Source organism: Cornus florida, unplaced genomic scaffold (genome assembly GCF_030987335.1).
Source record: "Cornus florida cultivar Cherokee Brave unplaced genomic scaffold, ASM3098733v1 CherokeeBrave_3.0.0_Hap2_Chr08, whole genome shotgun sequence".
NCBI classification, from domain to species: domain Eukaryota; kingdom Viridiplantae; phylum Streptophyta; class Magnoliopsida; order Cornales; family Cornaceae; genus Cornus; species Cornus florida.
This window is the reverse complement of record NW_026775578.1, coordinates 69,745,515-69,772,095: the sequence shown is the minus strand read 5'-3', so window position 1 is coordinate 69,772,095 and position 26,581 is coordinate 69,745,515. Positions and strand designations below refer to the sequence as shown.

At 37.2% G+C, this 26,581-nt stretch overlaps 2 protein-coding genes across 4 annotated transcripts; one reads left to right on the top strand and one right to left on the bottom strand.

Moving 5' to 3' along the window:
• Positions 1 to 443: 443 nt before the first annotated feature.
• On the bottom strand, positions 444 to 4,126 carry LOC132271969 (DNA topoisomerase 2-like). 3 transcript variants are annotated; one of them, XM_059773481.1, is made up of 7 exons: positions 3,868 to 4,126; positions 2,488 to 2,803; positions 2,253 to 2,389; positions 1,834 to 2,167; positions 1,300 to 1,489; positions 1,163 to 1,212; positions 444 to 1,068 (listed from the first exon to the last, which is right to left on the bottom strand). In XM_059773481.1, the coding sequence occupies exons 2-7, from the start codon at positions 2,743 to 2,745 to the stop codon at positions 949 to 951; spliced, it is 1,089 nt and encodes a 362-aa protein (XP_059629464.1). In that variant the 5' UTR covers positions 2,746 to 2,803; positions 3,868 to 4,126; the 3' UTR covers positions 444 to 948. The 3 variants fall into 3 exon arrangements, with proteins under 3 accessions (XP_059629464.1, XP_059629463.1, XP_059629465.1); XM_059773480.1 differs by having other exon boundaries at positions 3,874 to 4,125; XM_059773482.1 differs by lacking the exon at positions 3,868 to 4,126 and having other exon boundaries at positions 2,488 to 2,587; positions 2,683 to 2,764.
• A 3,940-nt stretch (positions 4,127 to 8,066) lies between these two features.
• LOC132270449 (receptor-like protein EIX1) lies at positions 8,067 to 10,840 on the top strand. Its single transcript, XM_059771629.1, has 2 exons — positions 8,067 to 9,441; positions 9,543 to 10,840. The coding sequence occupies exons 1-2, from the start codon at positions 8,067 to 8,069 to the stop codon at positions 10,838 to 10,840; spliced, it is 2,673 nt and encodes an 890-aa protein (XP_059627612.1).
• The last annotated feature ends 15,741 nt before the right edge of the window (positions 10,841 to 26,581 follow it).

The following is a 26,581-nucleotide window of genomic DNA, read 5'->3' as shown; positions in this document are numbered from 1 at the left end:
AATATTGAGAGAGTTAGACATACTATGTCCATGCACAATTAAATCAAACTGGTCCACCCTACACTTAAAAATTGCTCTCAAACCAATTAAGATGGTGCATATTTATTTGGTGGATATTACCTATGACATGTATATGACATGTATGGTCAACTCCCCCACCAAATATCTTCACCTGCTTTGAAAGGTGAGTAAAATATTGATGACCGTAACAACTATTGATGATCGTAACAATCACATAGGGATATAGATTAATGAAATTTTGCAGGCGTTAACAACATTTAGTTATAAGACTAAATTGAAGTACATGACACATACATATATAAATTAAATATAAAATCTCTAGGTTCTAGTCAATTCGGTGAAGATAAGTTCAAATACACAAAGAGACTTGAAAAGTTCAGCTCAAAAACATATAAATATTTGATACATAAAAATATTTAATAAGTTCAGCTCAAAAACATATAAATATTTGATAAGTGCAGAAACATAATAACAAAATAAAACAAGAAAAAATAAGACCTATTTAATTAGAGAGCTGAAGAATCGACCATTATGCTCTTGGGTGAGAGTGACAACGCCTTCAATGTCGGACTTGCCCGTAATTACTGCCACTACTTTCTTGGTGGCGGCGGAGGTGAGGACCAACAGTTGACAACTTACGCTTCTTAGAAGCATTCTTCCGAACTGCACTGGGTTTCACACCCTCAAGAAGTAACTTCTCAAAACTGCCAAGATCTTTCAACCACATAGACTTCGGAGTTTCATCTTTCAAATCATTAACACGATTTTTAAGCATATCTCTTGTATAACATAGCTCCTTATACCCATCATTAGAAAAGCTCAGAAGTGGCATTCTGAGTATGTATTCATAATCTTCTTCAGGAACTGCTGATTCAGGAGTATTTGTTATCTTCCCCAAAGTCATAAAGTCTTTTTCTTTCAACAGCATTACCAGACTATCAATGTTCCCTGGAAAAAACTGATCTTCCCTTCTAGAACTTCAGTTACATACTTAACTTTGTTTTCCAGTTTCAACAATTCCATTTCAAGATTGCATAACACATACTTCTGCACAAAATTATTTTCTAGTTAGCAGCCATGTCCATAAAGTAAACAAGAAATTCAAATGTCAGAAATTTAATTTCATTTTTGAACAACTTGCCTTCCTTTTCTCATAGAATTCAAGTCTTATAGGAATGAATTCCTCAAGAACTGCAGAAGGAAAGAAATGAATTTACTATAAAGCGAAGTTATAATATAAAGGATAAACTAAATTAGCCTATGGTATTAATTTCATACTTTGTATAGGGGTGTCATATTTCTTGATCATGCCTTCTCGGTTGAACAGGCACATGTTACTTGTCTTGATCGTAGTAGTAAGCTTAAATTTCTTAAGCAAACCCTCATGCTTGGCCATGCTCAAGTTCTCCGCAGGTAAGATGACTTCAAAATTTACAGTTGTGTCATCAGCATTGCGCTTTATGTAATACTACAACATGAAAACTTTGCTATAATTATTCCGATTTCCAGTACACTTTTTGTTTATATTACTGAGCCTCCTAGCACATGATAATTCAAGGTGTTCAGGTTCCAATATAGGTCTCTCTCAGGGGGAAAGAGAGAGAGAGAGTTGGAGTGAGACTGAGAGATAGAGAGAGAGAGAGAAAGAGTTGGGGAGTGTTTGTACCAAGAATAAGAAAATAAAATAACAGAGCCTTGTATCTGTTCCTCCCACATGATAATTCAAGGTGTTCAACTTTCCTATTGGGAGGTTTGTGTGCGTGACACTGTGAGTTGTAGTTTTGATACCAGCAATAAAGAAAAAACCAATACCTTGATGAATGGATCATTCCCTGTTGTCATCGATCGCAGAAAGTCTATATAATCTTGACGCGATACTCCAATAGGTAGCTTTGTAATCCTGAGTGTAGTTGCATCGACTTCCTCTATTAGTCCTTCGATAGTGTAGCCATCTGCTGCAGCTTTCTTAATATTTCCTCTAAATCCTTTGTACCAGGGTTGCATTGGCTGCATTGGCTTCTCATTTAGTAAACACCTCAAATTTGAAACAATGTCCATCGGATTATATTTTGGGATATAAGATCGATCTCCGGTCACTATGACTTCAGTTCCATTGACTAGAACCATTGGTATAATTGGCATGTACCTGAATTATAAAACAGATTAGCTTGACATCCACAATTCCTTCATTACCTACACACTGATCCATTTGTCACCCGTAAAAAGCCCACCAACTAGGTTCAACAGAGTTTCCATCTTCTTTTATGTACTCAAGCAGAATATCATCATCTTTGGGGAACAGGTACTGTGTGATAGGAGACAGCCGAGTGTATCTATATGTAGGAACAGCATCATGATCTTTGCCTCCCTGTAAAAGAACAAATTAATCTACGAAATGAAAGTTAAAGCAAACAAAATAACTTTTAATATCAATTTCAAGAGCTGAAAGTTGTTTGTTCGACTCACTAGGTAACGAGATAGGGCATTTGGTTCAAGAAGATTTATGTTATTGGTGCCCAAATAATCATGTGCCATGCAAAAAATGGCCCTGGCAAGATCCCGCTTACTACGAAGATAATTAGATTCAAGAGCTACATAACGAGAGAACTCTGAAACTTCTACGTCCTCATAAATGTTCAGCTTGAAAGCACAGAAAAGGACCTTTCTTTGAACTCGGTTCAGGCCATCAACCATTGAAGGAATTGACCATTGTAGATTAGCCATCAAAAACAGTTTAAGCTCCTTGTTGACAAAGTCGCAAGCTTCTCCTTCTGATCAATATCTGCATTGCACATTGTTCATAATATCAGCCATCGAAAATTATACATAATACCAATTAAAATCTAAAATACTCATAAACTGCATGCATACATAATTTAATCACATATCGCCATGTATACAACTTGAAACCAACAATCAATAACAACTGATCTATATATGATGAATATTCAATAGGAATCAAAATTAATTGAACACTAAGCAACAACTAACTAACATTATTTTCATATATATGAAAATTTCATTAAATAATGAACCAATACCAAATTATTTTCATATATAAGATTGATTGATAAACACCTCTTTTTTGTCAAAGAAATTTATTGAAGGAATGAATGAACAAATTTTCATTATATGATAATTAAACACTGAACCAATACCAAATTACCCCTTCCAAACTAAAAGAAGATTAAAAATCTAGAATGTTTATAAACCGAATGTATGCATACAGAAATCATATATCACAATTTGAAACCAACAATCAATAACACATTGTCAACAAGAAATGAGAGACAAAATAGATTCTAAAGTCAGAGAAGAAGCTAGATTTGCCATATGAGAAGTATGAGGAACATCTCTTTTCAAGTCTTACACAAGAAAATCGCAGGTAAGATCCCTACAAGGTGTTACTTCTTCAAGACAAGTGAGGAATCTGTTTTTGGATGGCTAAGCTTACAAATTAAGCACAATGACTCTCATTCTTTGAAGGTTAGATAGAGATGTTGCTTTAAGAGAAAATTAGGGCTTGTGTGATGGAGAAAAAGAAAAGGAAAAGGAGAGAGAATAAGCAAACAGAATACTCGGTTTCAAACGGAAGTTACAGCGATCAACCGACTAGATATTTCCACCTTAGAAATTTCGATCGATCTACTCGGCGTCGATCGGATGCTCCATAACACTCGAATTCGGACTTCAAGAACGAAAGTTGTTTCAGAAATCAATGTGCCTATCCAGAATTCTCTAAAAATTCATTCATGCCAGAACACAAAAAGTAGTGAACCGTGAAAATATGAGAGAGAGAGCGAGAAAGACGAGAGAGAAATTCGTAAACTGAAGAGAGATACATACACTAACCTACTTAGAAATCAACTACTTGCAATCGTAAAGGAAGGAGTTGTCCACGCTTTGGTTGCGGTGTGGTGTGAGATCTGCGTCGTCGTCGTCGTCGTCGCCGCCGCAATCTTCTGATTAGGTCATGTGAACGAGGAAGAGAGAGATTAGCGTGTGAAATGCGCTAACAATAGGGTAACCACTTTATACTTCGTATGTAGGAGGGAGAATTTCATCATTCAACCAAGTAATTGAATACATATTTTTATATTTCTCCCTCTGTGCATTATACTTGCCGAACTATACTTGCCGAAACTGTCGTTTGATTAATAAGATTTTTAAAATTCTATAGATTTTTAAAATTACACGTTAATCTTACTAAGCATTTAAAATATAAATTTATAAGATAAAATTGTTATTTTTTTTTCCTTCAAAAATTAAAATATTTGTATATATATGATTGTTGAATGTACAGATGGGCCTAAACTCCAAAAAAATAGACTATTTTTTTTTTAGAACCCCAAAATGAGTAATATTAATAAAGGTTCGTGTCGCCAAATTTGAAAAAAATTTGAAGGTTATGCTCCATGTGTACTTTTTCTATTTTTTATTACAATGCTGTCAAAAGTTGTTGGCTAGGAAGCACGAATAATTTCCCGAAAACCCCTTGGTGCTATTGGACACGTGTCGATGGTGCGATGTTAGCCAAAACATAGTGTGGCTTACAGAGAAGGTACATGTTGGAGAGGGGATCCAAATAGTAGAGTCATGGGCAACAGTCTGAGGGTTAAGAGCTCAGGGAAATCCACTATCACCATAGATGGGAAGCTTCAATTGTTGTTGATAACAAACGAAGAAAACTTGTGGTTGGGAGGAATGCCAGAGTGCTAATGCAGTGATCCGATCATTTTCTTTTTCTTTTTTTTTTTTTTTTTTTTTTTTTTTCCTCAGATTTTTACAGATATAGCTTCCAGCTTCCGGAAAATGCTCACCTCCCACAAGTTTGTTCTTGGAACTCGAGTCCCAAAACATGTTACACTTCCATATATGAACATTAGTTTGGTGATCCAAAAAATTCCTTCTTATTTCCTCTGCCGATTTCCCTTTAAGAGAATGATAAAATGGAAGGACTACAAATATCAAGAGCGCAAGCAAAGTAAGGTATACATTTATTTCTTTGTTTTAAAATAAATATAATTCAATATATTTCCATGAGTAAATGAACAATGTTTACATTTCACTGAGGCTCCCATAAAATACATCTCATGACAATTAGGATCACATCATCATGTTACTGATATTAAAATGATTCCACCATAAAACACACCTCATGACAATTAGGATCACATCATCAGTTTACAAGCCCAACAACTCATCCATAAAAAATTTGCAGCAAAGCTACATTCTACCTTTAAACCATCAAAAATAAAATCAAAGTTTGCATAGGGGACTTGAGGATTGACCTAGAATTGCAAAGAGAGCATGAGCAAGTGTATAACCTGATAGACCTTCAATTATTCCCAAGAGAAGGAGCAAAGCAAGTGATGTGTTAAATTCATAAATATGTATCAGGAACTCAATTTAACCAACTTAACCCGAACGGGTTGACTCAGTTGGGAAAGACTTGGGGCCTGGTGCCTCAAGAAGCATCAGGTCTCAGGTTCTCATCACTGAGTGGACACTATTCGTTGGGACTACGACCGTGGACTTAATCCAAGCTTTACTCGATCCGTGGAGAGGGGTCGCTTTACACGGATTTTATTTATTTTTAACCAACTTGGATTCCTTCGGGTCAACAACCAATTTTTGTGTGCTTGGACAAACTACAATCTGAAATCAACAAGAAGAAAGAAATAAATACTATGTTTGGAAGTACCGAATTCACATCTTAGATTTAAAATTGGAAGAAATTCAATTTTAACTTTGAACTAAATTTCCTCCAATTTCTAATCTAAGGAATCAATTGGGTGCTCATCCCAAACACAAGGTAAGAGAAGTCAGTATGAATTATTTTTTAAACTGCAAACACTGTACAACATAAATCTAGTCTAGAATCATGAATTGGAATATAGAAAAGGCAACTGCTAACATTTCAGGTGCTTTATCATAAGACTTCTGATTGTATAATTCCAATTGAACTATGATGTCGATGAGCCTGACAATATATAGAAAGCAGTATCAAATAATTCAAATTAAGCAATATAATATAAGAATGGTGCTGGAGCATTTAAGTGTAATTAGAAAATTTAATTGGTATGATCATCTTACAATGAACTATGCCTATTATTGCAAATAGTAAGGTTTCTAGAATGACAATGATATTGTAGTGAGATCTTGTTGTATTAAATTCTTAAAAGTTGTTCAACGTTGCAAGCAACATGTTACATGCTTCAACCTGACTAATGATTTAGGGTGCTTCGTTGACTTTGTGGGTAAATGGAGAGAGCACAAATAACAAACAATTAATATATATATACACATGTTACATGCTTCAACCTGACTAATGGTTTAGTGCTTCGTTGCCATGACTTTGTGGGTAAATGGAGAGAGTACAAATAACAAACAAACAATATATCTATATATATATATATTCCAAATTGTAATAACAAGTAATTTTCTTGTTACATACAATAACAAGAAATTTTCTTGGGGAACAAAGTCATAGTTTGATGAAATTTCTACCAAGATTTTGTCTCATAAGATATATATTCAGCATTTAAAAAACAAATTGCATTATAAAAATAAAAAGAATTTGAGTGGAATTGACTAATGATTTCTTAGCCCTTTCTTTTTGACGAAATATGATATGTAGGAGATCATAGATGATTTGATAAAGAAAATTAGAACCATATTGGCGTAAATAGTTTCATATAATCAGATAATGGGGACCTTGAAAAGTAATAATTACAGATGGTGTCAGTTCCTCCTTGCCAGTATAAATGAAGGTGCAACAGACTATATTGTTTCTTTTGATGACAGAGATAAATATAATCATTGAAGATGAGAAAGGCAAGCATATATACCTATGAACTATTATTAACTTTAAGAATTAAATTGATATTTTTGGATCTCAACATTTTTGCAATGACCTGTACGCAATCTAATTATTTAGAATGTGAAACTAAAATTAATTTTATTGAATATATATAACTAGACTGTCTCACTTTCGTTAAGAGATGGAACCTACTAAATTGATACTGAAAAGATATGTAGACGTACAGACATTGCAACAAATGAGTTTATTTGTGAGAGAATAATAATACTTAATAATCTGTAGCTAAAAAGTTCAAGTTACAATGCATTAGTAATTGTCAAAATACTGTTATCTTAAACTGTGTCGCGGAGTAATCTATAATGTGACAATCCATTAGTAATCATCGGTAATGCTTGTAAATTGTGACCGGAAAATTTTTCCAAAAAAAAATTATTTTACCAACGCCTCTTTGTTCCATCACTATTGAAGTATCCATTTGTAACAATTCTCTTTAGGTATCGCAAATACTTTTTATTTGTGATAGGAAATTTCATTCCCTATAATGTACCAGTTGTGACGCTATTTTACGGTTACAAATACGCTGGAAGATCTTTAATTTTTTGTGCAAGGAAAAACAGAAGAGAAAAACTTTTGTATATATTAAAATTAGAATTGGGATAAAATTAGTTCAAACTTCTATGAGAAATCTAAGTGTGTGTTGAACAAATTTCATAGTCAAATGATTTATCAAGTTGTCTTATGCTATGTTTGACAGCATCGAATTGGCACATTGAATTTGGATCGGAGAAAATTTAGTACAAATTTTAAACTAAATTTCCTTCAATCCAAAATCCAATTCAAGATGCCGATTCGATGCTCCAAACATAACATTATATTATTTCCTTCAGTTTTGGATTGGATGTGGTTAAGAGTAATGTGCCAATTGATCATCAAAATGATATGTCAACAGTGGGTCTTTCAATTGGTCCAAGGTATTGAATTTAAAATACCAACAGTCACCACCATCTTCGGCTATAAGAGCCATTGGAGTCTTTATTGGTGCGAAAATTATAATAAAGAAAAGGTAACGTGAGTCACGGTCCCTAATACATAACACTTATTATGGGACAGAGGGAGTACTATAAATAAGGGTAATCACATGGCCAGAGATGACAAAGAAAATCAACTTTTGGTGTTTTTGTTGTTTCACTAGTTGTGAGTGTTGCCTTCACTGATTCTGAAAATGATCATTGGAGAAGTGTTCTTTAAACATTTCTACGTGTGGGTTGCTGTGGTTTTACTAATATTATGCATGGAAATGAAACCAGGTCTTGGATCATTGACTACTTCAAGAGTTGGAGATGATGCCAAAGTGAGGTGCATAGAGAGGGAGAGACAAGCTCTCCTTGAGTTTAAAGAAGGGCTGATTGATGATTATGGCATTCTCTCATCTTGGGGGAGTGCAGAAGAGAAGAAAGACTGCTGCAAATGGAGAGGAGTCCGATGTAGCAACAGTACCGGTCATGTCATCATGCTCAATGTTCATGCCAAATTTTATCTTCAGCCTTTGAGAGGTAAGATTAGTCCTTCATTGCTTGAATTGCATCATTTGAAGCATTTGGACCTCAGTGTCAATGATTTTAATGGGAGCCGCATTCCAGAATTCATTGGTTCCTTTAGCAGATTAAAATACCTCAATCTTAGAGAGACTGGTTTTCTCGGCACGATTCCAAATCAGTTTGGGAATCTTTCCGAATTGCGTTATCTAGATTTGCGCTTTAATGGATATTTGAGTGCAAAAAGTGTAGAGTGGGTTTCTCATCTCTCTTTATTAAAATACCTTGACCTGAGCTATGTTGATCTTAGCGAAGCAATAGATTGGATGGAAGTGACCAATAAGCTCCCTCTGCTAACAGAATTGTACTTATTTGACTGTGAACTCCACAGTATCATTCCTCCCTCACTTCCATTGATAAATTCTTCTGCGTCTCTTGCTGTCGTTAATCTCTTGGGCAATCATCTGACTTCTTCAATATACAATTGGTTGTTCAACTTCAATACCAGCCTTGCTGATGTAGAACTTCCTTTTAACAATTTACAAGGTCCCATCCCTGATGCTTTCGGAAACTTGAATTCCCTTGCCTTACTTCAACTCTCCTTCAATCAACTTGAAGGCGGGATTCCAAAATCCTTGGGGAACTTAAGTAGTTTACGAACATTAGATTTGAGTCACAACAACTTAACAGGACAGATTTCCGAGTTTGCTCACATGTTGTCTGGAGGTACAGAGAAGTCATTGGAGATTTTAGATCTTGGTGGGAATCGACTTGGTGGTTCATTGCCTGATAATATCTCAACATTTTCGTCCTTGAGGAGATTGCATCTTGCTGATAATCAGTTGCATGGGTCTTTACCAGGAAGTTTGGGACAACTTGGCACTCTCGTTTCGGTAGACTTGTCCTTTAATCAAATTACTGGGTTATTTCCTAATCTCACTGCATTTTCTTCATTGAAAGAGTTAGTGCTTGCAAACAATCAGTTGACTGGAACACTACCCAGAAGTATTGGACAATTCTCCATGCTGGAACGTCTTGATGTCTCTTCAAATTTTTTGGAAGGTATAATCTCAAGTGGTTTAGGGATTTATAGATCTCTCACATTTTGTTGGCAAATATTGTTTCTTACTGTTTAATTGATTTCAACTCTAATCATTTTGCAGGTCCAATACTACCATTTCCTCCCAATGTCACATTATTGAATTTATCCAGAAATAAGTTCTCTGGGTCAATTTCATTCTTATGTGCGGCTATCAATGAGAAGGTCAAGTTTATTATGTTCTCATATAACCAATTGTCAGGAAAGCTTCCTGATTGTTGGATGCATATGAAAGAATTAGTCGCTCTTGACTTGGCCAACAATAATTTGTCTGGGAAAATTCCACAATCTTTCGGATTCCTCACTAAGGCTAAGACCTTGCACCTACGAAACAATAATTTCATTGGGGAATTGCCTTCGTCCTTGAAAAATTGCAGAAAATTAATAACTTTGGATGTGGGAGAAAATAAATTATCAGGAAAAATACCAACCTGGATTGGGACACACTTGACAAGTTTAATTTTTCTTTGTCTGCGATTGAATAAGTTCCATGAGCACATACCTCTAAATATATGCCATCTGAACTCTATTCAAATCTTGGACCTCTCACAGAACAATATATCGGGAATTATACCGCAGTGCTTCAATAATTTTGCAGCTTTGGTTCGGCGGAATAAATCAATAGAAAATTTTTCTTTTATTTATCAAGTTCCTGATGCTGATAATTTTGATGTTGTGTATCTAGAAAATGCATTGGTGCTATGGAAAGGTCAAGAATTTGAGTACAAAAATACATTAGGACTGATAGGAAGCATTGATATTTCTAGCAATAGTTTAGTAGGGCAAATTCCTGAAGAAATCTCATGCCTTGCAAAATTAGTTTCCTTGAACCTATCGAAAAATTCTTTGACTGGACATGTTATTCAAAAGATTAGTGAGTTGAAAATGTTAGAATCTCTAGACTTATCTAGTAACCAGCTTTCTGGTGAGATTCCTGCAAGCATCACTCATTTAAACTTTCTTGCTGTATTGAATTTGTCGAATAACAATTTGTCCGGAAAAATTCCATCAAGCACTCAGCTTCAGAGCTTTGATGCCTCCGCATATGCTGGAAATAATGAACTTTGTGGGCTTCCTCTTCCAAATACGTGCCCAGGAGATGAAACAACTCTTGATCCTTCGGTTACCAATCGTGGTAAAGACAATATCATTCAAGGAGATGAGGATGGGTTTATAAACCAAGAATTTTATATCAGCATGGGGCTAGGTTTTGGTGTTGGATTTGGTGGTGTCGTTGGCACCTTACTTCTCCAACGTTCATGGGAACACATCCTTTTCAAGCTCTTGAACAGCACAAATGATTGGCTCTATGTGACAACAGCAGTGAATATGGCGAGATTGAGGAGGTGGCTTCAAAGCTAATAGGTAAATATTTCATTCGGTTTTTCTGTATTAGCTGAACTATTACTCATTGAATCTGTTTTTGCATTAGCTAGATGATCAGTACTTATGACAATCTATATAGAACTTTACTATAAAAAAAAATGACACAATAAATAAATAAAAATTTGGGTCCTTTGCTTGGAAACTAATGTTGTCTTGTTAATTCCACATTGATTAAATTTAAACTGATTGCTAATGTTGTTCGTATTGTTCTTTTGTTTTGCATTTTTGATGGAAGCCACTTCAGCTAAGATACGAGCTTTCGTTCCTCTTGACAATAAGTTCCTGCCATAGGACGCCGAATTAGTGAGTGTTGATTGAAGCGCCACAGTATAATGGTTGTGGCATGCAGGGCAGTCCAAAATAAATGTATAACATAGTTTGTTGTCTCTAGTTTGTTTTCTTAAACATGATTACTGATAAGGCCTCTTTGCCATATGCAACTCTCAGATCAATGTTTAGGAAAGAATAATTAGGAAAAAAAGTTTGTTTCGTTCCATTACTCACAATATGTTTGATTGGCTTGGCCACTGTATGCCTCTGTTATACACAAAATAGTAATTACATAAAGGAGAATTCAAATTATACACAACCTTCAGTTCTTTGAAAAAAAAAAAAATGGTCAGACATCAACATTCAATTAGATTACGTGGGGTAAATGAGGTTCATCACATGGTAACTGTTGGTGAAGCTGGCGATATATTTGAAGTTTAGAGGCATTGCCACATTGCCAGAGACTATCACAAATAGAATTTTGGATTGTGTTAAAACATTGTTCTGGTTTGAGTCAGGCTTCCAACAGGTCCTCTCTCATCTCTGGTTGACCCAAATTTTTTGGATTCAGTGCCGAATCGATGTGCTAGAGTTTTTCATTCCATCCTTTCCTCCAATGAGAAATTTCTTTTCTATACCATAGTTTCGAGGTGGCAGATTCTGCCAGCAAAACTCGTTCTGCATCCTCATCTTCTCACCCCTCAGAAGTCAGACCTAAGCTTCATGGAGGATACATTGGTTAGCTAGTTGAAAAAGCTAGACGTGTTCTTCACTTTCTGTAATTAATAACCACTTATCTGGTGGAATTCCAACATTTTCTTGAACAACATGAAAGATTGGCTCTATATGACAACAACAGTGTTCATGGCCAGATTGTGGAGGAGGCACTGAAGTGTCTAGGTAAATATCTTATTCATCTTTGTCATATCCTGTTTATTCAACACTTTTTATATATGGATTTCATGAGCTTGTTAAGGGAACTATCCCAAACTTAAATTAGGGATTTGAAACTACATAATTTAATGTGGGCTCTCATTCGTTTTTCATGCATTGGCTTAACTTTCATTCTTTGAGTTTGTTTTTCGCGTTAGGTAATGGTTCAGACTTTCAGTACTAGAGTAACACTCTTAAGTCCCAGCTTCATGAAAAGTGTTGAATAAACAAAAAAATTATTAGTTTTTTGGTTTATAAACGAAACTGATTACTAGCAAATTTGTTTTTTTTTTTTGTTCATTTCTTTTGCATTTAAGGTGAATCTACTTGGCCTAATTTAAGAGCTTTTAGTGTTATGTTTTTCTTGAAGATAAGTGTGAGATATATATATATATATGTATTATGGGGAGAGTGTGAAAAATATATCTTTTGTAATTGGCTAATATCGTTGTCAAAACAAGTCCGATCAAGTTATAATTTTTCGGTTCAAAATTTCATGATTGAAGATCGGATTCATACTTTAATACGCTCCGGAATGATGAGAACAATGCTTTAGATAAGTATGTGAGTGTGTGAGAACACTTGGGAAGATTTAGAAGGTTGAAGCAAATAGTAGGTTCACTTCTGTCCATTGGGAACTGGTAGCCAACTATCGTTCAAAAAGGGATTCGTCACTGCCCTTCTGGAACTGGTAGCTAATATCTCTATCAGTAGCTTAATCACGTCGGATTTGACAGTCTTCTTTTTGAATTGGTAGCCAAATATAGTACCAGTTCAAGACTTCTGATCAGGTTTGGTAACTTCAGTTTCCTTATCTGTTTTGATTCCTTTTTGGTCTAGACTATTGTGGTTTTGTGGAATCTGATTAATTTTTAGGAAGATTTAATTATATGGAAACTTCAGTTTCCTGATCTGTTTTAACTTCGTTATTGGTTTTGGATTCTACAAAAGGTAATTTCTTGTAAGACAAATTATTTGAAGTTATATATATATCAACTCTAATCAGATCTTCGGGTGTGGTAAAAATAGTGAGAAGAAGAAAAAGAGAGGATCATCGTACGTGTTATAAGATTGATTAATTTGAGCCAATACAAGAGAGAGCAATTGAGAGAGATTGAGAGAAAATTCTCCATTTTAATTCTTCATCTTCTTCATAGTGAATTTGTTTAGTGTGCTCCATAGACGTAGCCTTAAGATTTGGGTGAACCATGTATATCTTGTGTTCTTGCGTTTGATATTTTTTTTTTCTTTGTGAATGCTTGTGATTATTCCTCGAACAACGTTGTTATTTGCATTTCCCCTACAATAACTGGTATCAAATCTGGTTGATTGTGCAGAGCAACTCCAACAACTGGTATGAGAGCCTTTGGTTGAGAACCTAGGGCATAGAAGGTGTTTGACGAAATTTCAAAAGTCTTTCGATTAGATCTGTCCATTTGAGTAGGAGTAATGGCAACAGAAGATAAGACATCCACATTTATGATCAAGAAGTTTGATGGCACAAACTTCGGTTTCTGGAAGATGCAAATAGAAGACCTCTTATTTAAAAAAAAAAAAAAAATTGTACCACCCTTTAGGAAAGAAGCCAGAGGATACAAAGAATTTAGAATGGGAATTACTTGATAGGAAGGCTCTTGGCACCATCAGATTTACGTTGTCAAAGTCAGTCGCCTTCAACATCAAGAACGAGAAGATGGCGAAGTCTCTCATGGCAGCCCTTTCTAGTATGTATGAATAGCCAGGGAACAAAGTGCACTTGATTAAGAAGTTGTTCAACATGAAGATGGTTAAAGGTGGTAAGTTCAACGAACATCTAAATGCATTTAACAGGATAGTTGCACAATTAGAGTCTGTTGATATCGACTTCAAAGACGAGGTCCGAGCATTGTTAATTCTAGGGTAGTTACCCAAGAGTTGGAGTGGCATAGTTATAGTGATTAGTAGCTCTGCAGGGAAGACCAAGTTGAAGTTTGATGAAGTTGTGAGCATGATTCTGATTGGAGAAATCAAAAGGCAAACAGCAGGTGTTTCTACCAGTGGTTCGGTATTGAATGTTGAAAGTAGAGGCAATGGTTCAAATAAAAAGAAGGGCAACGGTAAAAGAAACAGAGGTAGATCCAAGTCAAAGAATGGAAAGAAAATTTCTGAAATTTCACAAATCTCAATGACATTGAGTGTTGAAATTATGGAAAGAAGGGACATTACTGTGTTGATTGTGACGGCCCTGGTTTTACAAACCCAATGCGTCTATGATGATTCAAAAGTTGACCCGATAACGGATCCGAAATGCGGAAGCAAAAAATAAAAACCAAGGTCTCTAGAGATGTACATCATCCCTAAGATGCTAAAGTGACTTTCCATAAAGCCACAGAACCCATATAAACCAAGTACGGAAGCTAGGGTTCCAAACCCGACAAGAAATGAACCAAGGGAAAAATGGTCATTTCAAATAGCAATGGGTGCTATCGTACATACCACTAGAAAGACAACGAAAAATTAATAAAGTAAGACACAAGAATTGCCTGATTCGGAGTCTAGATGAACAAGATATGTAACCTCAAAATTTTGAAACAAAAATAGGAACTTAATGTGCCGATCGATCATGGGATTGGGAAATCGATCGCCCAATCCACGAAGGATCAAATAGAACCTAAAAAAAAAAAGTGATACTCCCAGAGTATCGATCGTCACCCCTGCGATCGATCGCCTCGGCGATCGATCTCCAACTTCGGCGATCAATCGCCAAATGCCAGCACACAGGATCACAAAACCTATGAAGGATCAAAAGTAGGCAAAAAGATGCCAGTGATCGATCGTAAGATTCGGCGATCGATCGTCGAATCTGCGATTGATTGTAGATAAAAAAAACAGACCAAAAAATCTGCGGCTGCGAGCAATTTTCGATGTTGAAATAGACTTTTTTGAAAAAAAAAAGTTGTGAAGAAACCCCCCTTAAAATGTGATTTTCTATGCGACCATGTTAAAGCCAAATCTTATTTTTCAAAAAAATTTCTCAAAATGCCCTTATGCACAAACTTTGCAAAAAAAATAAATTGCTTGAAACGGAAATCATGCATTGCATATATAAAAAGTTTTTGGTCCTTGGCCTTATTGCATACATATCAAATAAGTCTTAACTAGTGTATTCAAGTACACTTTACATATCCCAAATGAAAATTACAAGTTTTGACATATCAAACCAAAAGAAAGCAAAACATGCTAACACATGTATGATTACAAATACATCAAAAATACTCCAAGCAACCAAGCAAACCTAGGGATGTTGTGCATCCCAAAACAATACCTAAAAAATGTTCCAAACAATGAGGGTGAGTAAACACATTACTCGTAAGAAGAAGTGCATGCGTATACCCTAAAGTTTCAAGTATCTTGCAAATTCAATATAGACTAATACAAAGGAGCATTCCACCTAACGTCTAAGTTATAAGGTACACTAAAGGGATCATCTCAAGCTACACAAGTAATTGAATGATAAAATACAACGCACAAGCATACTAAGCACAAGTATACTAAACGTGAATGAAACCTCAAGCACCAAATCATAAGCTACAAGTAATCCATGATTAGCAACATGGAATTGAATGTGAAATCAAGTATAGGAAAAACTTGGACATGTGATCTTGGTTTTAATCAAGATTTACAAGTTATTCCGGGTAATTACAACCTATAAGGTATTACCTAGTGCGCATTATTTGGGGAGAACTGATACCTCCCACACTAAAGCCTAACTTTAGCCATCACAATAGACATGTCCTCACAAGCTTTCTAAAATCAACAAGTTCATAACTCATACACAATATCAGTGCATGAACCGCTTTCCATGCACAAGTGGGGTGAAACCACACAAACCATGTCCTAGGATTTCATGTCTACAATGGCATACACCATGTCGAATTTTCAATGTGCGATTCGTTGCACCACACAATAGTATACAAATGTTGAATCTTCAATGTGTGATTCATTACACATAACAATTATACTATAAATCAACTAAATCAAGTTACCATTATTCAAGCCGCAAATACTAAGTATACTACAACCTAGTATTAAGCCTCTAAGGTAAACATTAGTAACCTTCTACAAGAATTCATCATCACATCAAGATAATTCTAAGAAACTCAACAAGATACTAAATACAATAATATCTTTACTTAATATATATAAAATATACATGCTTTAAATCATAACTCTAAGTCAAGAATATAAAATCTCTATTTATATGCAATACAACAATTCTATAAGCATGTAATCAATATATATTAAACTACATAAACACTAAAACAATTAAAATATAGACATACAACAACCCCCTACCTCACTAGAGTAACAAGCTTTAGAATCCAAGGCAAATGAAGGCAAAATGCAAAACCATGCAAAGGTGTTCTAGAGAAGGATGAGGAGAAGGTTATACCTCCCAAGTTTAAAGCTTAAAGGAGAGGGGAAGTGGTCCAAAAATCAACAACGAAGGTTATGTCTAAGGTGGTTTCAATGGTGGTGGCTAGGGTTAGAGAGAGAGGAAGAAGAAAAGATAGTGGAGGAATGTGTACATTTCTCCACTAACTCAAGACTTGTTGGTAAAAAACACACATACCCACACTACCTTTCCCTTATTAATTAAAAAGCATAATTATATAATGTACTACATAATACAAGAATGTTTCTGAAGAAACTATGCATCCATACCCTTTACAAGAAAGTAGCATATTTTTCTACAAAAGTAAGACTACGCATTTCAAGGATATCAAATGGAATCCATGCATATGAAGTTGGAAGTTAAATCCGAACACGAAACTGAACTCAAAAACCCAACCTCGGGTCTCAAAAACCCTAAGGTCACACGAAAAAAAAAAATGCTAGAAAAAGAAAGAAAGGAAAATGACATTACAACCTCCCCTCCTTAAAGGAATTTCGTCCCCAAAATCAAGCCGTACCTAAAAGTGCAAACAAACTGGGATACCGAGAGCGAACCTCCTGCTCGAGCTCCCAGTTAGCCTCATCGACTCTGTAATGTCTCCATAAAACCTTAACCAATGGAATAGTCTTGGTTCGTAAGACCTGCTCTCATGAATTAAGAATCTGGACCGGACCTTCCTCGTAGGTCACGCCCTTGTCAACAATGACATCTATCCATCGTAAAATATGCGATGGATTCGGCTTGTATTTCCTCCACATAGAAACATGAAAGATATTGTGAACCCTATCCAGATCTGGCGACAACGCTAAATAATAAGCAACCTTACCGATGCGCTCCAAAATCTCAAACGGTTCAATAAACCTAGGAGACAACTTGCCCATCTGTCAAAATTTTAGAAGCCCTTTGCGTAGAGAAATCTTGAGAACGACATGGTCCCTTACCTCAAAGGACAAGGATCGCAACCTCCTGTCTGCATAACTCTTTTGTCAGTTTTGAGCTGTAGCCAACTATTGCCGTATCAACTTGATCTTCTCTGTAGTCTCAATAACTATATCGGGGACCCAAGGCGACTGTATCACCTACCTCAGTCTAACAAACTAGAGATCTGCAAGGTCTGCCATATAACGCCTCAAAAGGTGCCATGCCAATACTGGTCTAGTAACTGTTGTTGTAGGCAAACTCAACTAAGGGCAAGTAGTCCTCCCAACTACCCCTAAAATCCAAAATGCAAGCCTGTAGCATATCCTCTAATATCTGAATGGTACGGTTCAACTAACCATCAGTCTGAGGATGGAATGTCGTGCTAAAATGAAGCCTCGTATCAAGAGCCTCCTAAAAGCCCTGCCAAAAGTGAGACGTGAACCGAGGATCCCTATCTGAAATAATAGATACAGGAAGCTCGTAAAGCCTGACAATTTGCCTCACATACAGTCCACTCAGTCTCTCTGTGCCATCTGTCACCGCCATGGGCAAGAAGTGTGTCGTCTTAGTTAACCTGTCAACTATGACCCAAATGGCATCATTCCTTACCTAGGATCTCAAAAGTCCCATTACGAAATCTATAGTGATATTCTCCCACTTCCACTCTGCCACTGGTAGTGGTTGCAACAATCTTGCCGGTCTCTGATGCTCTACCTTTATTTGCTGACAAATAAGGCATTTAGCCACAAACTAGGAAACATCCCGTTTCATACTTTTCCACCAAAACTATCGCCACAAATTGTGATACATTTTCATACCACCAGGATGAACTGCGAGCCGAGAGTAATAAAAATCCCGAAGAACAACATCACTACAAGACAAAGGAACGAACATAATCCCCATATACCTGAGACCACCGTTTAAATGCAAGGTCCAACCCTCTACATTCTCGCCGCCTAAAATCTGAGCATGGATGGACTTCATCTCCTCCTATTATACCTCATTAACTCTGCTGACAAGAGCCAGTTGAGCCACAAGGATAAACAAAATAGCAGGTGAATCGTCCTCTTATAACTGTAAATGAAGGTCTGCAAGCTCTTCTAGCATCTTCCATCTATCAATGGAAATGCTAGCAAGAGTCCCCTACAACTTCCTACTCAATGCATCAGCCACCACATTGGCCTTATCCGGATGGTACTGCAACTCAAAGTCGTAGTCCTCCATGAACTCGACCCATTTGCACTATCTCAAGTTCAAATCCTTCTAAGAGAAAAGATACTTGAGACTCTTATGATCGGAGAAAACCTCAAACTTCTCCTCGTACAAATAGTGTCTCCACTACTTCAAGGCAAAGATAACTACTGCCAACTTCAAATCATATGTCTGATAGTTCAACTCATAAGTCTTCAACAGCCTAGACCCATAAGCTACCACCCGCTCTGTCTGCATCAGAACATAACCCAAACCTTCTCATGAAGCATCACAAAAGATCACGTACCCCAAACCATGTTCAGGTATGATTAAAACTAGAGTCGATGTCAGCCTGACCTTCAACTCCTGAAAAATGAACTCACAAGCCTCGTTCTATATGAACTTGACCCCTTTGCGGGTAAGTCGAGTCATAGGTATGGCTAGACGAGAGAAATTCTGAACAAATCTCCTATAATAGCTGGCTAGGCCAAGGAAACTCCGAATCTCAAACACTGTCTTCGGATGCTCCCAATCCATCATAGACTCAATCTTTGACGGATCCACTGCAACAACGCCCCCTGACATAACATATCCAAGGAACTTCACCTCTGATAGCCAAAATTCGCATTTCTCGAACTTAGCATACAAACAGTTATCCCTAAGGATCTGCAAAACTATTCTCAAATGATACTTATGCTCCTCTACTAAAGTTGAGTACATGAGAATGTCGTCGACAAAAACCACAACGAACTGATTGAGGTGGTCACTGAATACATGGTTCATCAAGTCCATGAAACAAGTCATCAATCCTAGTCAAAGGATACCTGTTCTTGATCGTGGCGTGGTTTAACTTGCGATAATCGATGCAAAGTCTTAAAGACCCATCATTCTTCTTCACAAAAAGAACTGATGCTCCCTAAGGTGAAGCACTAGGATAAATAAAGCCCTTAGCTTTCAAATCATCCAGCTGACCCTTCAGCTCATCAAGCTCTACCGATGCCATACGATACGGTGCCATAGAGATGGGCATGGTACCAGGAATGACATCAATGACAATGATAACTTCCCGAATAGGAGGCAACTTTTTCAACTCCTCCAGAAAGACATCCAGAAACTCATCCACAACTACCGAAAAAATACGTTCCAGACCCCTGTTTTCCTTGACTAGCAAACTTGCTAAGTAAGATCTATGGCGACTTCAGTCACCAATGCTGAAAACCAATGCCAGGTGGGAATCACTCCGATCTCTCATGAAGTGAAAACAGTCTCCCTTGTGAGTGCAAACAAACACCCTCTCATGGAAGCAATCGATTGTAGCACGAAAACAGGACAACCAGTCCATCCCGAGAATAACGTCAAAGCCCATAATGTCGAGAACGATGAAATCAAACTCAAAACTCCACCCAGCTATCTCAATAGCACAACCCTAACAAACACTATCCAAAGACAGTAGACCCCAATTGGTGTGTCAACACAAAGGAAACTTTCCCGCAGTGTGATCTCTAGCCCCAATGAATGTGCAAATAAAGTACAAATGAATGAATGTGATGCACCCGTGTCAATAAGAACTCGAGCCCAAGAACTAAAAACTAAAAAGGTACCTCGAACTGTAGAAATCCCTACAGAGGTATCGGCCCGCGGCAAAGCATAGACTCATCCTTAAGCCCCTGACTGCTGTGAACTGCCCTGGCTTGACTGATAAGTGGCAGAAGAAGGCGTAGAACCTCTAGCTGGATACGAACCAATTGGTGCCACTGACTATGGTGCTTGAGGCACCCTAAAACTTGACTAAATAACTGTAGACTGTGTCGGTGCCTTCTATGAACCGGCACCACTCATTACTTTGCCCTGTAACTTTGAACATTCTCTCCTGAAGTGACCTGGCTGCTTGCAATAATGACAAGCTCTACGAACTCCCTTCGTCGAAGCTGAAGGCTGACTAGCTTGAGAAGGACTAACCTGTGGCTGAAGCTGTGGGCAGCGAGGCTTGATATGCCCCGACTGCTTGTAATGATGAAAAATCACATTTTAGGCTGACCTCGAAGAAACTGAAACCGTGGGTGCAGAACGAGTCTGCTATTGCAGTCCCTGAGAATGTGAACTGTCTTCAGCCTTAGCCTTTTTCTACTGACCCCAATAGATAAAGAAGTCTTTCCACGAGACTACTTAAGTGAACCTCTGATCCTTAACTGATCTCAGTCCTCCGCCTCAACCAACATAACCCTCTAAACCATATCACTGTAGGTCCTCAAATTAAGCAATGAAACCCATGCCCTGATGTTAAGATGCAACCCATCTTGAAACTTTAGTGCCCTAACCTCATCTATTGTTACCATATCCGAAGCATAGCGAAAGAAAGAGGTGAATCATGTCTCATACTCAATGACACTCATCGTGCCCTGGTAGAGACCTATTAATTGAGTCCTCACATCCCATTGCATAGCTCTCAGAAAGAACTGCTTGAAAAATAGCCCTTTGAACTGATCCCAAGTCATTAACTCTGCATTGTGGATATTGGTCATGGATCTCCACCAGAAGTCGGCATCCCCTATGAACATAGAAGCAGTAAAAGAGATCCGTAATCAGTCTGTGGGTACCGCCATGTTGTCAAGCGTGCGTACCATTAGGTCCGACTAAGCCTCTAACACCAAAGGATCTAAACTCCCCGTGAATGAATCTGTTTTCACTCGCTATAGTCGCATAAAGTACTTCAGTGCCTCATTGACTATAGGAGCCGGTGCCGATGCCTATGCTAGAACCTACATCCCTACTAACTGTCAGTGAGAAATCTCCTGAATGGATTCTAATATCCTAAGAGCCACTCCATGTGCGATCTGATCCTCAAATACCAATACCCGCGGTGGATTAGTATCTACACTATGAGCACGAACCCTGGGCCTCCCTGGACCTCTAGTGAGATTGGTATCTATAACCTGTTCCTCATCAACACGTACCCGAGATGGATCAGTATCTACACCCCAGGCTTGAGCCCTGACCTTTCTATGAAGGTCTCTGATAAGCACAGTTTACTCCACCTGCTTATCTCTTACCTGATAAGAAGATTCTCCGCGAGTTAAGACCATAATGCTACATACACGAAAGACAAGGTCAATAACAACTCAAGTCGCTATGACCAAATGCAACTCACACCATGAATGCATGAAACACAAAGCACGTCAATGTATGCATCATATAGTCATGCTAAGATAAACAAGCATATATAACATGCTAAAGTAGACAAGTATATACAACATGCCAAAACAAATAAGCATATACAATATGCAAAGACGGTTACGAAAGCTTTTAAACACTTAAGCACATAAGCATGTAAACATGTGAACATATCAAAGTAAGTCAACAAAAGCATGATATGCACCTGAGGTTTTCGAACCATGCAGCTCTGATACCACCTGTGAGGGCCCTGGTTTTACAAACCTGGTGCATCTATGATGGCCCGAAAGTTGACCCGATAACGGATTCGAAACACGGAAGCAAAAAATGTAAACCAAGGTCTCTAGAGATGTACGTCATCCCTAAGATGCCAAAGTGACTTTCCATAAAGCCACGAAACCCAAATAAACCAAGTATAGAAGCCAGGGTTCATAACCCAACAATAAATGATCCAAGGGCAAAATGGTCATTTCAAACAGCAATGGTGCTACCGTGCACACCATTAGAAAGACAACAAAAAATTAATAAAGTAGACTTAAGAATTGCCTAATTCGGAGTCGGGATGAACAAGATATGCAGCCTCGAAGTTTTGAAACAAAAATAGAAACTTAATGTGCCCAAGGGAAGTGGCGATCGATCGTGTGATTTGGTAATCGATCGCTGAATCCATGAAGGATCAAACAGAACCTAAAAAAAATGTGATACTCCCAGAGTATCGATCGTCATCCCTATAATTGATTGCCAACTTCGGTGATCGATCGTCAGGCCTATGATCGATCGTCAAATGCCAGCGAAGGATTGCAAAACCTGCAAAGGAACAAAAATGGGCAAAAAGGTGCCCAGCAATTGATCGTGAGATTCGGCGATCAATTGCAAACCAGAAAATCTGCGACTGCGAGCAATTTTTGATGTTGAAATGGATTTTTTTGAAAAAAAAAAAAAACATTGTGAAGAAACCCCCCTTAAAATGTGATTTTCTATGCGACCATTGATAAGCGCTAAATATTGCATATTCGAGCCCCTAAATATACGTATTGTTGGCACCAAGCCTTTAGCCAAGAATAATCTAGTGATTTTGATGATTAGAAACCATTAATGGTGTTTATGGACTAATGTTTACATTAAGTGTTATAGATAAGTCATATTCCAAGAATGACCTCAATGAAGCAATAAAGATCATATCAATGGAAAGCAATAAATGCAAAGAGACATGAAGTTATAAGGAACTAAATGAAAGTCCAACCAAAGATAGCTTTGACTACAATGAGCAAACAAGTAACTTAAAGAAAGGAAGAAAGCAAGAATACCTCCAAACCTAAACGATCATGGACAAAGCTTGAAGAAAGGGATAGATAGCTTGGTGAGTATTTAGGATTCAATGTCAAAGTATTTGTGAATCCATTTGAAGCTCATCTTTTATAGGACTATGCATATCATATCATCATTCATATATTGCTATATCCATTTCCAATAAACTATGAACTTCATCATATATATTTGTGATATGAAGTCATTGCTAAAGAATGAGTTAGTTCAAGCTTGCATAAGCTTTGAAAGAACTCATCACTTGAGCTAGAAATGCTAGGACCATGCACATCAATCATATGATTCATATTGGTTACTAGAATATAAAGGTTAAGGCATATGAAGCCTTTATTACCATGACTTGGTAACGGACATTAGGACTCGTGAATGCGCGTCATGAAAAATTGTGTTTTTGGCTAAGTGTGAAAAATAGATTTTTGAAATAAAGATATTTTCAAAATAATTTTTCCCGGTAATTACTCCTTATACTTCATATAGCTTAAACTGATTTTATCGGATTTTTTCATCATTTCTACATTGGCCTACACGGAGGATCAAGTTTTACAAAAACTATCGGGAACCCCCAATTTGTACAAAAACTGATTTTTTACATTTTGTTTTAGTTGGATTTCAATTTTCTTACATTTTTTATTGAATCCAAATGGGGGGTACTTCCTTATTTACATTATAAACTTAAAGTAAATGGACATATACTGTAAAGATATTTATTTAAATGTTTTCAATGAAAATAAGGCATGAAGAAGTAACAGACCATGTTGTCTATCAGATGACCAAAATAGAAATATAAATTTATTTTTTCATATGACCGATCAGATCAGTCATACTATCGATAGGATGCCAAAATAATGAACTCGCGGTTTATCATGTAACTGATCACTTCACCATGTAACTGATCAGATGAGTCCAAGTGACCGCACAGATGGTTCATGTGACCGATCAGATGACATTTAGCTCTTATCCTACCGATCACTTCACCAATGTAATTGATCAGATGACTCTAAGTGACCACACAGATGGTTCATGTGACTGATCAGATGGACTAAAATTTCAGATCTGGAAACTGATTTCACTCCTAACGACTATATTTTTCAAAGGGGTTATAAATACATAATGTTCAGACATTGTGGGTATGCATTGGAGATAAAATAGAGAAACCTTCTTTAGTATCAAAGAGCTTTTATTCTTCATCTTCTTCATCCTCTCATACATATCATTCATAGAGTATTAAGCTTCATTTGTATTCATTCATACTCTAGTTATGAACTTTGATTTGTATATCAATCTTTGAGAGATATATTATTGTGCAACAACTTTCTATCCTTAATCAATTGTAAGAATTAGTGTAACCCAGCAGAAGTCTAAGAGAAAATTGTTCTCTTAGCAAGAAGAATTAAAAGGGTGTGCTTCTTGTACCGGTTTGCTCTCCACCTATAAGGAGGTGCCATAGTAGGATTGGGAAAGTCTCAGATGGATCTTGAGCCGAGGAGTAGGAGCTACAGAACCTTGTTAAATCATTATGTCAAGTGTTTTTGTGACGACCCTGGTTTTTAGGCCAGTATGTCCTGTGATGAACCGTAAGGATGATCCGATAACGGATCCGAATGCGGAAGCGAAAAGAGAAAACAAGACTCTAAGAAGTCAAAGTGACCTTCTATGAGGTCTTGGAACTCAACAAGAACTGATGCGGAAGCAAAAGATCAAAAATATGACAAATAAGCCCCCAGGGGCAAAATAGTCATTTTTAAAAACTATAGATTCGGGTGCCACCGAGCACACCGCTGGAAGGACAACGAAAAACTAATCAAGATGGACTCAAGAATCGCATGATTCGGAGTCCGGATGAAAGAGAAACGGCATTACGAAGAAAAACAAGCACTTAAGGCAAAAGGGTAAACTGGTAATTATTCAGGAAGAACCGGGTGCAACCGAGCACACCGTTGGAAAGACAGCGAAAAATTAGTCAAGTTAAAAAAAAAATTCACTTGAATCGGAGTTCGGACGAAGGAGAAAAGCCCAAAAGAAGAGTTGACGTTGTGGCGGCCCGACGAGGGGGCCATGACAGCCCCCATGCACGCGCCCATGCATGCCGCGCGCGCGCTGGGTGCACCATGGCTGGCAGCAGCAGCCCATAAAGCTGCTGTGGGCTTATTTTCCAGAAAAATCCCAAACAGAGGCTGAATTTGGAGGCCTAGATGAATTTTTTTGCAAAAACACGAAGAAGAAACCCCCCTCAAAATTAAGTTTTCTACGTGATTCGCAAGAGAATTAAAAAAAAAAAAACGCAATATAAAATGCACAAAATGCCCTCCCAAGAAATCTGGTCCAGAGGGTCAAAAAAGCTGCTATATAGAAAACTGAAAGCTGAATTTCGTAAGCGATTTCCAATGCCAAGATGACGTTTTTTGGAAAAACACGGAAAAAAAACCCCCCCTAAAATCATGTTTTCTATTCAACCGTATTGAAAGAAGAAAATAAAACCACCGTGAAAGGTCCATAATGCCCTTAGATCAGAATATGCAAAAAAAATACGAAATGAATTCACAAGAGGCTCAAAACACAAAAGATGAGGTTTTGCCCGGAAACGACCATGCACGCAAACGTAACTTGCCTATTTGGACGTGCTACAATGGTCCATGACTTAAAAATACCACCGATACAAAACCCGACCCCACAACGGACAAAAAGGCAAAAATGAAACTTGGAATGAAAACTCGGAATCCAAAAATACAAAACGGGATCAAATGACCGTTTGGCCCTTGGCCACACTTCATACAAGATTAATAAGACCCTATAAAAGAATGAAAATGGAATTCCCACACCCGATGCAACCGTGGTGAAGGAATGACTTGTGATTTTTCAAGTTTTTCATAACATTTCATGAAGTTAAAAAGTTGCATAAAATACAATATATATGTCATTGGCCTCCGGCCTCATCTCATACATATCAAATACATTGAAAGGAGTGTACTTAAGTACACATTACATACATGGAATCAAACATACATATTTTGACATATAAGTCTACAAAATGACATTTCATGTTAACATTTACATGAAATAGAAACTTGAAAGCTACTCGACATCTAAGGAATGCTAGGCTTCACGAACCAAGTCTTCATACCTGAAATATGCCCCAGTATCATAAGGGTGAGTAACATAAAGCTACTCGTAGGAGATGAGCATGCATCGACCTAGCATTTTACAAATTTATCACCTTAAGGTGAAACATGTTAAAGGGGCGCATGCCACCTAATGTCTATGTCCAAGTGAGACTCGGGGAGCATCCTAAGCTACCTTAGAGTCTAAGCAACAAGAATCATGATATACATACGTGTATGAAACGAATCATGGTTGGGATAATCTAAAGAACACGACAAGAAGAATGCTTGAGCATATATTAACATAAATTGCATTTTCAATGCAATTAAACTAGGTCTAGAGTAATCCATACAACATAACAAAAGCATAGT